Genomic DNA, 14,578 nt, shown 5'->3' on the forward strand with positions numbered 1-14,578 from the left:
TAATATAAGCCCATTGATGCAGAAAGTGAAAGGACATTGAGACACTGCTTTTTCCACCTGGCACAAAGCCTTGTACATTTCCTTAATATAATAGTGTATTTTAAAACACTGCAGCAGCCCAGCCTTCCCTACTAGCGCCACTAAAAGCTCCTTAAATATTAACGCAAAAACAATATAGGGATTCACAGGAATCTACTACATGTTACTACTGACTCCTAGAAAACAAACGGCAGCAGTAACACTAAGATTTTAAAAAGCTCTTGATGCATTTAATCTTCGAGGTTTGTACGCAGAGAGAAGAAATAAAAAACTTATTTGAATTGCCATAATAAACTAATATGGGAGTAGTTCTTTGATTTGGGAGGATCAATATATTAAATTTCCCTTTCATAACAGATTCACACCTGAAGATTTTAAAATTGCACATTTCTCTCAGAAGCAAACATTTAAGGAGTTCTCCAAAATACATGTAGAGGTCTGTATTACTAAGATCAATAAGGAAACAATAAATATGCAATTTATCCAATTCTCCCTTCCACAATAAAAAGTGCCCAAAAACTGACTGCATGCAGAATAAATTCATGACAAAACAGAAACAGGGAGTTGGAGGGGGAAAAGTATATGTAAAATTGGTCTTCAGAAAAAGTCAAGATTTCCAGAACTAAAGACTGACTTGTGTTGATCATTTTACTTTTTTACATCCTCAGTACAGAAGACTTCCTCATCTGTTAAGGATAACCTTTTGCAATATATCTGCGCTTAACGAAGGGAAACATTCAGTTGGCTGTAAATAATTCTTTTCACAGTCTCAGAGCTGAGTGAGGATGCTCCTGCCTACAGATGAGGATGATCCTGTACGAAGGAATTATAATACTGAATTAACTCAATAATATAGATAATGAATACATCAGAGGAAGGTTCAAGTACCTCATTTAAGAGAAAGCCAAAGTTCAAATGCCTTGCAGAGATTCACTTAAAACAGTAAGTCATACCTGACCACCAAAGTTTTGAGATAACAAATTATGGTGGATGATAGCAGATATTATCAAATTCATTGCACACTCTTTTTGCAGCTTGTTATGTTCCTGACTTTGTCACAGCATGTAGTAGTGATGAATTCTACAACACCTTGCTTCTCGCAAAAAAATTCCTGAACTTTCCACCTTTCATCTAACACCAGTTCTCTTCGACTTTCTTAATAAGAAGGAAATATTTGCTTTATGCTGTACTTCATAACACAGGATGAAGAAGAGTAGTTCCCATCTCCTTTTCTGTGAGGTTTTAGACACTGGTGCAAGCCTGACCACATTTGCTCTGTAGAGCTCCTTCTCTTCAGACATCAGCATTGAAACAGAAGGTACACGTTGGTTAATTTGACAGATCCAAGACTCAATTAATACCACGAGTCCTTCTCCTTATTGGGAAGAGATTTCAAAGCACTTAATTTCTTATGTTTATGACTATTTATGTTCTCTTGAGAGGACACATAACAGGCAAAACCCATGCTTGCTCCAACAGTGAGAAGCATAACAAATAGATGTTAATCCAAAATTTGCTTACTAGTTCTAGAAGGTCTCCAAGGATCTAGGAAAGTATAGTAGAGAAAAGGGAGGTCTACAGAGCAGGAGAATATCTTCACTATAAAATTCCTACCAACCATTCTCCCCATGGCCACAGCTTCCCTGAATCTGTGACAGTCACTCCACTCTGATGAGATCCCATGCCTGTCTCTTTCTCCTTGGGTACTTACTCTTGAAATTTTGAAAAACTCCTCAGCAAAATTGCTGAATCTCAGAAAACAACCTTCAGGTGACAGTTAAGCGCTCCCTGTAAGTCAATGACAATACTCCCTCCCACCTGTTAGAGATCTGCACCTGAGGCTGAGAGCAGAGCTCTGAAATAATAGCTATTGGTCAGTATTGAAAATTCATGTTAATTTACATCTAAAAAAAAAAAAGACCTAAGTTCAAGGAAGAAACAGAAGTTAAATATGTTTACAAATCAGGTTTATCAGCACCAGCAACTGAGCTTCTTCTCCAAGCCATTTACTCCATTCCAATTTATGACATGAAAAGAACCCTAGGACAAAACAAAACAAAACCCAAGGACTCTTAAATCCATGAAACAGGTTGGTCTCTAAAACACAAGTTAAAAGTAAACAAAGCAGACTTGAACTCAGGCATGGTCAAAGGCTCAGATCAAGAGCTCCTCAGAGAACTGTGCTGCATCCAGACACCGGTGGGAGACAACACAACCATCCTGGCTGTTCAGCCAGCACGGACACAGTGCAGCCTGAGCATGTCCATCAGGGTCCAGGCAAAGAGCTGCGGGAGAAACCTCATCTCAGGTTCCTGGTCCTTGCCCAAGCCACCCTGCAGGGATGCCTGTGCCTGCCCATGCACCTTGATGACACCAATCCTCTGACCTGACTTCCTGGCCTGGCGTCAGATCTGCCTCATCCCTGCGGCGCTGTCTGGCCATCGCTGGACTCTCAGCTGACCCTTGGTCACCGTCACCAGACCTGCTCTGCTGTTCTTGCTCAGGTAGAGTGGGACTGCACCCCTTGCTGGGGAGGTCTCTGCCCAAGCCTCTGCCCTCTTGACACTCTTGCTTGGCTGCAGGCTCACCTGCCTGGTGGAGTCACCAGCACTTGCTGCTCCCTCACACTGGCTTACTTCAAATTTTTCTGGAAAAGTAACCAAGACCCTGCACATCAGCATCTTAGAATAAACCTGAAAACAAAATTAACATTTAGCAGTATTTTTAAAGAGCACATACATAAAATTTTGTGATAAGTGATTTTTTTAAATTTTTTTTTTAAACGATGAGGGTGATGAGACACTAGAAGAGGCTGCCCAGAGAAGTTGTGTTCAAAGACAGGTTGCACAGGGCTTTGAACAACGTGATACAGTGAAAGGTGTCCTTGCCTATGGCAGGCAGCTTGGACTAACTGATCTTTAAAGGTCCCTTGCAACCCAAACCATTCTATGACTCTACGATTTTCCAGTTGTCTTTAAGCAAAAAACATTCACCACCCACCCCAGTGGAACTATCAGATGCTTGCAGAGTTTCTGACCTTCTTGCCAAACCCACATGGGAAGCAGCATTACTGTCTCAGTTTTTCAATTCCTGATTTTAGGCTGAGATTAGGACTACCAGTTGCATGAATCTTTAAGATCTGATGGGAGATTTTTAGCTGTGTGCCAAGCCAAAATGCTAGCACTAACCTGTCTACAAGCAAAGGTAGATTTAAGACATAGCAATATATGTAACAGGACTTGGAGGACTTATGAAAAAAAAAAATAGAACACAAAAAATTATCCTCAAGATTTGACAGGGCAATAGCTCTAGTGGATCTTTCCTAAGAAAGTACTGAACCTTCTTCCCTTTTTCAAATACCACATGATACAGAAGACTAGAATAATTAGATATTGCTAGGAAAATCACACTTAATTGTCTACAATTAATTGTGATGCTCAGTAGTCTCATTACATTACTTAATATATTTCTTCCATACTGTAATGGACATGGCATTTGATTCTTTCTTGGCAAGTCTCATTCAGACTTCCAGTAAGACTCCTGGTGGCCCTTATCAGTAAGGCATGGTATGAACAATCTTGCAAGGGACTTATGACAGACAAGTGCTCCTGACCACAACAGTGAAAATCAGGATCAAGCATCCCCTGAGGATGTATTTTTTCTCTTCTTTCTCCAGGAAATAAAAGCAAAACAATTCCTCCCATGTCCACAGGATATCAGCAAACTAGGCTTTTTGATCTTCTATATAATGAAAGACTGGGTTTAGGAACCAACTTGTAAGAAATTAAATTCTCACTCCCTTCAAGACTGCCTACAACGGTATTCACACTAATGGCCCTATAATTCTGCTGAGATTTGTTCAAAACATTTACTGTGGGTACTCTACAACATTTTACACTAAGTTTAAAAAAGCTTCAGAACCTCCCATGTGAGTAATAAAAACGTAACTAGCAGCATAGTTAGGTGTGGTGGTTTGGTTTTTTCAGACTGCCACTACTCCTAGACAAACAAAGCTTCTTGATAAGTGTTCTACTGAAATGCTGACCTATAATTCTACAATTACATCCATCTAGCAAGACAATGATATGCTCCACTGACAAGGTTGTGGCAATTCTTTTGCCCAGTAAAAGTTAGTTAAGATGAAACTACAGTCCATTTCATTGCAGTTTGCTAAATTAACTTTTGTCTGAGCAAAAAATAATAAATAGAAATAAGAGAAGATTCAAGAAAAACTAACAGTTCTTAAGTTTATATTTAACATATTAATTTAATATGAATTTATATGAACAAAGTTTAAATAGTCACTGACAGCATTTCAGGAAAAAGGAATTAATCCAAATTGAATGCAGAATCAGGACCAGCAATTGTGGGACATAAGCAACGTTTCGGTGCAGAACACACTGCCTGTTACAGAATTTTGAAGTCTAAATGGTGTCCAGACTTTTTTGGGACAACGGTATATCCCCTTTGACCCTTCCACAATGCCAGTGCTGGAGTGATTTGATGTAGCCATCAAAACCAGCGCAGATGAACAAAATCTATTGGAACACAACCATTAAACATGACAACACAATCACAGATGTGAAAGCAGATTTGTTTTAATGGATATCTATTACAAAGAATATAAGTGAGTTCTCCTCAGAAAGAGTACCACTAGTCTCATATTGTTAGATTTTTATGATCTAGAGGTTTTTGTGACTTGAAAATGCTTAATAAGTAACACTTAAATAGAGAAACACTGTAAGATTCCTGATAAGAACAAGTCAGTAAATCAGAGCAGCAGAAGCTGAATATTGATGATGACAGTTTTACAAGGAGGAAAACACAAATTTTCAAAAGAGGAAAAAGAAAAGGATCTGTTACAGCATGACAGCAATAAATTCTTTATCTTCTGAACACTTGAGCCATCCTACAAGACTGTGAAAGAGCTTGATTAAAGCTGCAAATTTAGCCAGTACTTCAGATTAGGTTTTGAATAACAAAAAGACTTCGAAAACCCTAAACTGCTTAATTTTCATCAAACTAAGCAAGGGTCAGATTCTGAGACGGAACACCTACATTCACCATGTGACTAGAAATACAGAGATGCTTCTTGGCTTCTAATATTTTTAAATTAGACTTCAGGGGTAACACTAAAAGGAAGGAACCTGAAAAAAATCAGTCCTCTAACAACTGCAATAAGATACTCTCTTCCCACAGCTGTAATCATAAAGCTAGAAGCTTCAACTTTGAACTTTAATGTTTTGTAAGGACGTAACTTCTCCTTGCTCGCAATACAAGAGGAAAAAAAGAAACTACATTTTCAATGCTCTTGAATGAGTTCATACCTATGTAAATAAAACTTCAGCTACTTAGTCCGAATTATGAGACTAGGAATACGAATTCCTTCAAGAAAATTAAGAATTCTGAACAATTTTTATCATGGATTCTCTTAACATTTCATTTGGTCTCAGCATCTCAAAGAAATTTTTCATTTCAAAGTTGATAAGAATCACTTTATATAGAAGCACCCCTTACCCACAATAACAAATCCATCTGCTTCTCTCTCTGGCACTGTAACCTTCTTTGAATCTTGACTTTTTCGGAAGAAGCTGAACATAGCCTCGTTTTTATTTCTTCTAAGTTGTTATCTAAAATGAAGATAAAACATGTTAAATAAATACAAGATAACAGAATCTACCATAAGAAGTTCACACCATGCCAAAGGCCACATACATGATACTACAGCTTAACCTTTATCACCAGATTTGAAATATCAGGCATTTGTATGTCAGACAGATTACCTTGCTGATGTAGCAATTGACTTCAACAGGCAAAAAGACAGTGAAGTTATACAGTAAAGGCTTTTCTATAGTTAGACAGTGAAGTTATTTCTATAAAGTTAGACAGTGAAGGCTTTTCTATAAAGTTATGAATGGAGTGGAACCATTAAAAAAGAAAACAAAACTTCAACCTTTCGAAAGGAAAGAAGGAAACTCCCTTCAGTACATTTCCATAGTTTTCTGCTACTTCAAATTGTAGTTCCACAAACTTTCTCATCAGAGTTAGTTCTAAAGCATCTAAACTTCGAAGCCCAAAACAGGATCCTATAGAAAATGCAGCTTTATAATGAAGGAATACTTGAATAAAGCAAATTGCAGTAGAGGTTTTCAGTCTTAATTGTCTGTGCATTAACTAAAAAAACCAACCCACCCATCACTACAATATTAGCATAGTATCTATTTTCATTTTTCCAGTCTGCAATCTTAGAGACAGCTTAACACTAGGTGTATGTGATTATCAGTTTCCAAAGATTCCCTTAAAAGAAACTGCAACAAAATCGTATGTTGCAAATTTTTCATAACAATCATTCATTAAAAGAACCTCCAAAGCAGCTAAGAACTCTGAGTTCACAACAGCTAGAACAAAACAAGGAAACAAGTGGGCTAAAAACATTAACTGCAAAAGATTATGGTCAGTATCTCTTCTCTCTCAAGACTGGAAGATTACATAGAAGCAATTCTGAAAAGCTTAAAAAGGACAAAAATCATATTAAAAACCCCACGAGCATGAGCCAAAAAGATAGGCAGCTCAGCCAGCTTTTACAAAATTAAGTCCTATGAACCACCCCACAAACATGGATACATCGTGAAACATTCTTCTGAGCCAATTCTCTAATTATTCTGAACTTTAAGATGTAGACTCAAGGAGGTTTCTCTTCTTCCAAGAAAAGCAATAAGAAAAGCTTTATAAGGAAGCGTCACTCTTGTGAAGAACAACCAACAGAACTATACAAAGCACGTATTCACAGGTTCATATTATTGAGAGGACTACCAATGTACCACCACCTACTTTCTATTTCCTGCCTAACTGGCACCACTGAAAGCAGCAACCGAGAGTCTCCCCAGCCTCATCCCACAACGGCAGCTCCATCCATAGTGCTGGGACAGTGAGAAAAGGAAAGAGGCACCGCGGCAGCAGTTACCCCTTGAAGGTGTGCTCACCTCCAGCCCCCAAGGGCTGAACTTGGATCACTGGACAACACCAACCTATGGAGCGGCCTGTGGTCTGGCTGAAGCACACTGTGTGCCAAACAGACCGGAAGGTTTAAAGAAAGGCACGTGAAGCTCTTCTCTGCTAAAATACCAATATAAAATTGGGAAAAGTGGAATAATGTAATTTCAAGTTTGAAGTACAGTTTGAGGAGCAGAATCCTGATTTACTTTGCAGAAACCAACAGTTAAAGGAAAAGGGACTGGCAAACCAATAGCAATGTCTAATATACCCCCCTAACAGAGGAAATCAGTCCAGTCTAAAGAAAAGAGGTGTACAGTGTCAAGTTTTGATACATTATTTCACACTAAATTTAACAAAAAAGAATCTTTAGAAGGTGGGAAGGGGAGAGAAGTGCTACCATATAGTGTATGGATTAAAAAAAAAAAAAAGATAAAAATCCTGGATTAATTATTTGCTGCAACTCCTCACTTCCCACACAAATATTCATGATACCATAAGCTAGACTTTTTTTGCCCTAGCCAGCGACCTGTAGCAATTAACTGCACGATCAGCACTGACTATTCACCAGATATAAACTGCCTCGCACCCTGCTGTTACAAGTGATAGCAAACACTTCCATACTCCAGATCACAGAAAGTCCTATATGAAGTGTAAGCACTGGCTTTCAGGAACAGCATATAAATAGAACATGGCAAAAGCAGCAACAATTCAGACTGTGGCCTGACATCCGAGACTCAAAGACTGAATATCCCTCAGGCTGGCCAGCTACTGCTTACTTATGCTTGACACAGTGCAGTTTCTAGCAACCGAATAAACTACACTGATGTGCACAAGAACAGAACAAACCACCCAACCCCAGGTAAGCAGTAATTAAAAAAAAAGTTACTTATCTGCACTATATTCCTTTTTGCTTGTTTTCCTACCTTACCACCTTACCACATGAAATACTGATATTTCCAGTTCCGTGGAGATTACACAGTAGAGACTCCTAATTATCTCATTTATTCCTTACCTTCCCCCACACCCAGGCTCAACACATGGCGCCAGCAGCATATTCCTTTTTCAGCCCTCGGGGAATAAGTCTTCTCCTGCTACCAATTAGGGTTGTCAGTCCCATAGCTCAAGTGGTAAAAACCTGTGCTGTAATGCTCAAGAGTCAGGTTTCTGCTCCGATGATGTATGAAGGAGAGGCAGTTGTGGAACAGTTTAAAATGCAATTTTACCTTCATCCTAAGCGTGCAACAACAAGGAGCAAAATCAACTTGATGTGTAAAATCTTACAGATAGTTTTGGTAAAGGCTCAGATTCCAGTCAGCCACTTCAGGTGCCAGAGCTGCAGTTGCTCCGATCACATATTTTTCTCTTTCAGATCTGCATTATTGTACAGTTTTCAGCTCTATCACATAGCGTTCCCTTTCACTCTTTCTTGCACAAAAAAAGTAACTTAATCAGTATATACATGGCACAAAGAGTAGCATAGGAAACCACGCATTTGTGTTTAAAACCTGCATATTTAACATACCCAAACTTCACTGCTTACTGGACAACAGACATTTCAGTTCAGGGTAAATTAACAATCAGTACAATTTGAGCTAGCCAAATGAATATTACAAGCACTTTCACACACTAGATTTTTTCCTTTCGTAGACAGAAGTCAGCCTGAGTATCCCAATTTTTAATAAAACCCACAAAACTCATCGACATACAGGAGGGTTGATCTTTACTTTGTAGTTTTCAGTTTCCAAAGTAGCTTTAACTTAATTCCACTGTCAGCAGTATTTCTCAAACAGAAAATAAAACAAAAAAAACCACCCCACGCATCCTTTTGCTTGAAGCAGAAAACCAAACAAAGCTAACAGAAGTACCCCCTCACGCCTCAAGTTCTTATGCTGTTAAAACCACTGGTCCACAAGTAAGAAAATGGCATTTGTTGTATTTTGTGTCTGTGAACGTTGGGAAGGTGGTGAGGAATCCACATACTAAAAGGCTAACGTGCTTAGTGAGGCTGTTTCCTTCTCTGGGTGTTCACCACTTAGAAACAAACAAAACCTGTGCTTGTAGGTCTCCGGTCTGCATAACTGATGTGGAGGAAGGAGCTCGCCAGCTACTTCTTGCAGCACTTCAGTACCTTTGCTGAACCCAATATTAAGTTTAAACTAAATAACAAAGAACGACTAACAAAACAGAAGGGGGACACAGAAACAAAAAGTAGAGCTGTATACAGAATGGCATAAGTAAAGGAAAACCTGCAGACAGGCAGTGCTGGGACATTTGTGATATTTGCTCTCTTAAGAATTTTATCAGCTGTGGTACTTCAAAAGTAAACGTAAATCTCTCCAGCAACGGGAAATGCAACCACTAAATTTCTTTAATTACATGTTAAAAACAGAACAAAGCCCCTGTCCAACAAAGAAACAGAGAGCTGAATGGAAACACTCATGCTCTTGAAGATAAGAACACAGTTTAAGCACTTGCAGAATCGGGCTGGAGTTTTACTACTTGTAGATAAGGTGAGGTTTCAGTTAACAAAAGTTGAGGACAACCAGTTTCCGCACAAGTTGCATTTCAGAGTAAAAATTAAATTTGAAGTTTCTGGACCTGGGCGCACGGTCACACAGACTAGAGGAAAAAAACACTGAGTCGTGGGGTTTTTTTTTCCAAAGCTGTCAGCACAAAATCACAGAAAATACAGCCACCATTCAGAGATAGTACCACGTTCCTGCAGTAATTTCTCCTATAGAGCACAGCACTTTTCCCTTCCAGATGGGATTAATTTTATTTCTATCGGAGACTTGAAATTGAATTCACTGCCTAAAGATAAAAATCTCCCTTGGTAGGAATATGCAATTCCCTTCTCCTCGTGTTTCCCCCTCACCAAAAAGTGAACACAGTTTTTTCTTTCTCCAATCTCAATCGCTGAGAGTTAAGAATAATGCTTTTGGCACCGCTTCAGTCATTAGCAAGTAATAAACTGTGAACTATAGCTATTCTGGGAGGCTGCAAAAAATATTTTGTCTTTCTGTGAGTCTCTGAGAACATACGTGGGACTGGACAAAGATGACTTACGGAGTTGCACAAAGGGGCTAATTTATTCCTCCTGCAGTTTGTCAGTCTCCTTTGACAAGAAGTATGGGTGACCTTTGAGCCAAACCAATACGTTAAATCCAATCAAATTTGTCTATACCATGAAGATCCTAGCGTATTTAGCATCACTTTTCAGCCCTTTCAGACATGTTCACAAGTGACAGGAGGAGAAAGGCAATTTAATATGAAAAACACCAAAGATGCAAACTAAGATAAAGAGAGGATGCCCAGGAACAGAGCAAAGCAGAACTGCAGTGGCACTGCCGGTAATTATGTAAATGATGAGATGAGGTCAGAACAAGATACAAAACTGACCTTAAAGAAAGAACCAGAATAACTTCATGTCTCGTAGTTTAAGCTATACAATATGTGGAAGGAGAATACAGAAAGCATCAGAGCAATTCTCTCTTCCATATTAGCGTGTGCTGAGATTCACCAATAAAGTAGCAATTACAGAAAGGAGCAAGGCATTTACAGCCCTTTACAGCCCTGCTTACGACATGAAAACAACCAGTTTAAGAGTCAAGATCCTGCACGTCAAAAAGATTTCTCTGTGACACCAAAATAACAGTTTAAAAGCTTTTGGCCTAGTGTAAGCTACTATGTGAAAACAACAACAACAACAACAACAGACATATAATTTCTTTTATCTGGCATTAACATTAGCTGTATTCCTTTACTTTGTGCTTCTGCAAAACAGAAGGAAGGAAAGTGTCATGAGAAAGACAAATACAAAAAAGGGATACACATACAACAAAACACTAACAAGACTTTGTTACTTACATAAAATGTGAATATTTACTTCTGAAGTTCTCATTAAATTTAAGGGAAGCAGAAATACTAAGAGGTAGGCAACCCAAATTACCATAGTATAAAACCACTCAAAGATGCTGAATCATTAAAAAATCAACCACAATCAAGTCAGGCGATAAAAGCACAGGTGACACAGGCAAAACCAGGAGTGAAGTACCAGTACTCAAACCGATCTCAACATTCAAAGCCCTGAAGAAGATAGAAAATGCTAAAATAGAAAGCTGGGTGTTTATTAGATGCAACACTCAATATTGTATTAACTGAGTAATTTGAGTAATTGAGTTAAACTGCTAAGCAGGATGCAGACACATATTTATAAGAACTTCTACAATGTGGTTTTCTAACAGCTCACCCTTCAAAGGTGGCAGACAAATAGCCTTACAAGAGCCATGTTGCAGCAGCCTGCTGCATTGTGCTTCACCTGTTACATATAGAATTGTTAAGGTTGGAAAAGACCTCTAGGATCATCAGGTCCAACCATCAACCCAACACTACCACGTCTCCTAAACCATGCCCTGAAGTGCCACGTCTACACATCTTCTAAATACCTCCAGGGATGGTGACTCTACCACCTCTCTGGGCAGCCTGTTCCAATGCCTGACCACTCTGTCAGTAAAGAAGTTTTTCCTAATATCCAATCTAAAACTCCCCTGATGCAGCTTGAGGCCATTTCCTCTCATTCTGTTGCTAGTGACCTGGGAGAAGAGACCAACACCCACCTCACTACAACCTCCTTTCAGGTAGTTGTAGGGACCAATAAAGTCTCCCCTCAGCCTCCTCTTCTCCAGACCAAACAAACCCCAGTTCCCTCAACCTCTCCTCATAAGACACATTCTCCAGACCCTTCACCAGATTCATTGACCTTCTCTGGACAGACTCCAGCAACTCAATGTCCTTCGTACAAGAAGGAGGGGCCCAAAACCGAACACAGTACTCAAGGTGCGGCCTCACCTGCCGAGTACAGGGGCATGATCACTTCCCTACTCAAGCTGGCCACACTATTCCTGATACAAGCCAGGATGCTGTTTGGCCTTCTTGGACACCTGGGCACACTGATGGCTCATGTTCAGCTGGCTGTCAAATAGCACCTCCAGGTTCTCCTCCAGGCAGCTCTCCAGCCACTCTTCCCCAAGCCTTTAGCAGTGCATGGGGGTTGTTGTGACCCAAGCGCACGACCCAGCACTTGCCTTTGTTAAACCTCATACAACTGGCCTCGGCTCATCGATCCAGCCTGTCCAGATCCCTCTGCAGAGCCTTCCTGCCCTCCGGCAGATCAACACTCCTGCCCAACTTGGTGTTATCTGCAAACTTACTAAGGATGCAATCGATCTCCTCATCCAGATCATTGATTAAAATATTAAACAAGACTGGCCCTGACACTGAGCCCTGGAGAACCCTGCTCATGACCAGCCACCAACTGGATTTAGCTCCATTCATCAAAACTCTCTGGGCTCAGCCACACAGCCATTTTTTTATCCAGCGAAGAGTACAATCATCCAAGCCGTGAGCTGCCACCTTCTCTAGGAGGATGCTGTGGGAGACAGTGTCAAAGGCTTTACTAAAGTCCAGGTAGATGACAGCCTCTGCCTTTCCCTCAACCACTATGTGTTCTCTCCTTCCTTTAATATCTCTGAAGGTATGCTAAGCAGATTAGGACATTCTCTTGCAAATATACTACTTAAAAGGTGAATGGCATAGTGTCACTGAGGAGATGAGAAGCAGCTACACCCCACTGAAGATACAACCCTACAGCACTCCCCTTCCCAGCCACATGCTGGTTCTGCACAGCTTCTGGTGGTAGCTTGCTTCCTTGCTGAGCTGGTTCAGAATCACCACAACACTAACCCAGCCAAGAAACAAAAACTACTTTGTGCTGGTTAGCAAGCTGAACCACCCGTGGCTGGTTAGAAGAGACAGCCAGCACACAGGCAGTGTTGGGATTGCACTCTTAAGCTGGAGCAGAGTTAGATTTTCTCAAGTATTTCCTCAAACACCGGTCCTGGAAACAGAAAGGAAATCACAGAACCACAGCGCGGCTGACATTGGAAGGCACCTCTAGAGGTGATCTTGTCCAATCCCCTGCTTAAGCAGGGCCCCCTAGAGCTGGTTGCCCAGGACCGTGTCCAGATGGCTTTTGAGTATCTCCAAGGATGGAGACTCCAAAAGCTCTCTGGGCAACCTGTGCCAGTGCTCGGTCACTCTCACAATGGAAAAAGTGTTCCCTGATGTTCAGAGGGAACCTCCTGTGTTTCAGTTTGTGCCTATTGCCTCTGGTCCTGTCAGTGGGCACCACTGAAAAGAGCCTGGCTCCATCCTCTTTGCACTCCCCTTTCAGGTATTTATATGCATTAATAAATCCCCCTGAGTGTTCTCTTCTCTATGCTAAACAGTTCCACTCTCCCAGCCTTTCCTCCTAAGTAAGATGCTCCAATCCCTTAATCATAATTGTGACCCTTCGCTGGGCACTCTCCAGTACGTCCATGTCTGTCTTGTACCAAGAACTTGAACCCAGCACTCCAGGTGTGGCCTCATCAGTGCTGAGTAGAGGGGAAGAATCATCTCCCTCGATCCGCTGGCAACACTACGTCTAATGCAGCCCAGGACACTACTAGCTGCCTTTGCCACAAGGGCGCTTTGGAGGAACCTCTCTACACAAGGGACAGTCAGGGAAAACACAGAAAAAGGTAAAACGCTTGGTGAGAGTGCCATGTCCAGATGCTAGCTCTGCCTTATGTCCAACAGTTGCTCTAACCCTGAGGATTGAGCGTAAGCTCTTTAATGGTGAAATGAAATTAAATTAATGGAATAGAAGAGAATGGAGCAGAACAGAATATTTCAGTTGGAAGGGACCTACAACTAGTCATCTAGTCCCACTGCCTAACCACTTCAGGGCTGACCAAAAGTTAAAGCATATTATTAAGGACATTGTCCAAAGGCCTAACCAGCTCAGGGCATCAACCACCTCTCTAGGAAGCCTGTTCCAGTGTTTGACCACCCTCTCAGTAAAGAAATGCTTCCTAATGTCCACTCTGAACCTCCCCTGGTGCAGCTTTAAACCATTCCCATGTGTCCCATCACTGGATACCAGGGAGAAGAGATCATCACCTCCCTCTCCACCTCCCCTCCTCAAGGAAGCTGTAGAGAGCAATGAGGTTGTCCCTCAGCCTCCTTCTCTCCACAATAAACAGACCTAGAGTCCCTAGGCGCTCCTCACAGGACGTTCCTTCCAGCCCTTTCACCAGCTTTGTTGCCCTTATCTGGATGTATGCAATGACCTTCACATCCTCCTTAAACATGGGGCCGAGAACTGCACACAGCGCACAAGGTGAGGCTGCACCAACGCTGAATACAGCGGGATGATCACCTCTTTTGACCGGCTGGTCATGCTCTGTTTGATGCACCCCAGGATGCCGTTTGCCCTCTCGGCTGCCAGGGCACACTGCTGACTCATATTGAGCTGCTGCCGACCAGCACCCCCAGATCCCTTTCTGCAGGGCTGCTCTCCAGCTGCTCCTCTCCCAGTTTATACTTGTGCCTGCGGAAACGCAGTTTTTAACACCAACCACGGCCTGTAAAACAAGCGAGGGTTAACAGAACCGTTGACGGGAGCGCTAGGCTTAGGTCAGCAGTGACCTAGGGGGAGGCA

At 41.2% G+C, this 14,578-nt stretch overlaps 1 protein-coding gene across 4 annotated transcripts in view; it reads right to left on the bottom strand.

The window, feature by feature from the left end:
- Window positions 1–14,578, bottom strand: part of UMAD1 (UBAP1-MVB12-associated (UMA) domain containing 1) — an 85,695-nt gene that overhangs the window by 70,784 nt on the left and 333 nt on the right. For 2 of the 4 annotated variants that reach the window (XM_064444555.1, XM_064444552.1), the window contains exon 2: window positions 5,557–5,669. In XM_064444555.1, coding sequence (XP_064300625.1) covers window positions 5,557–5,638 — 82 coding nt within the window. In that variant the 5' untranslated portion in view covers window positions 5,639–5,669. Of the gene's footprint in view, window positions 1–5,556; window positions 5,670–14,122; window positions 14,239–14,296; window positions 14,502–14,578 lie in introns of those variants that run through there. The other 2 variants (XM_064444554.1, XM_064444556.1) reach the window with 2 other exon arrangements.

This window comes from Phalacrocorax carbo, chromosome 2, assembly GCF_963921805.1.
Source record: "Phalacrocorax carbo chromosome 2, bPhaCar2.1, whole genome shotgun sequence".
In the NCBI taxonomy this organism is placed as follows: Eukaryota; Metazoa; Chordata; class Aves; order Suliformes; family Phalacrocoracidae; genus Phalacrocorax; species Phalacrocorax carbo.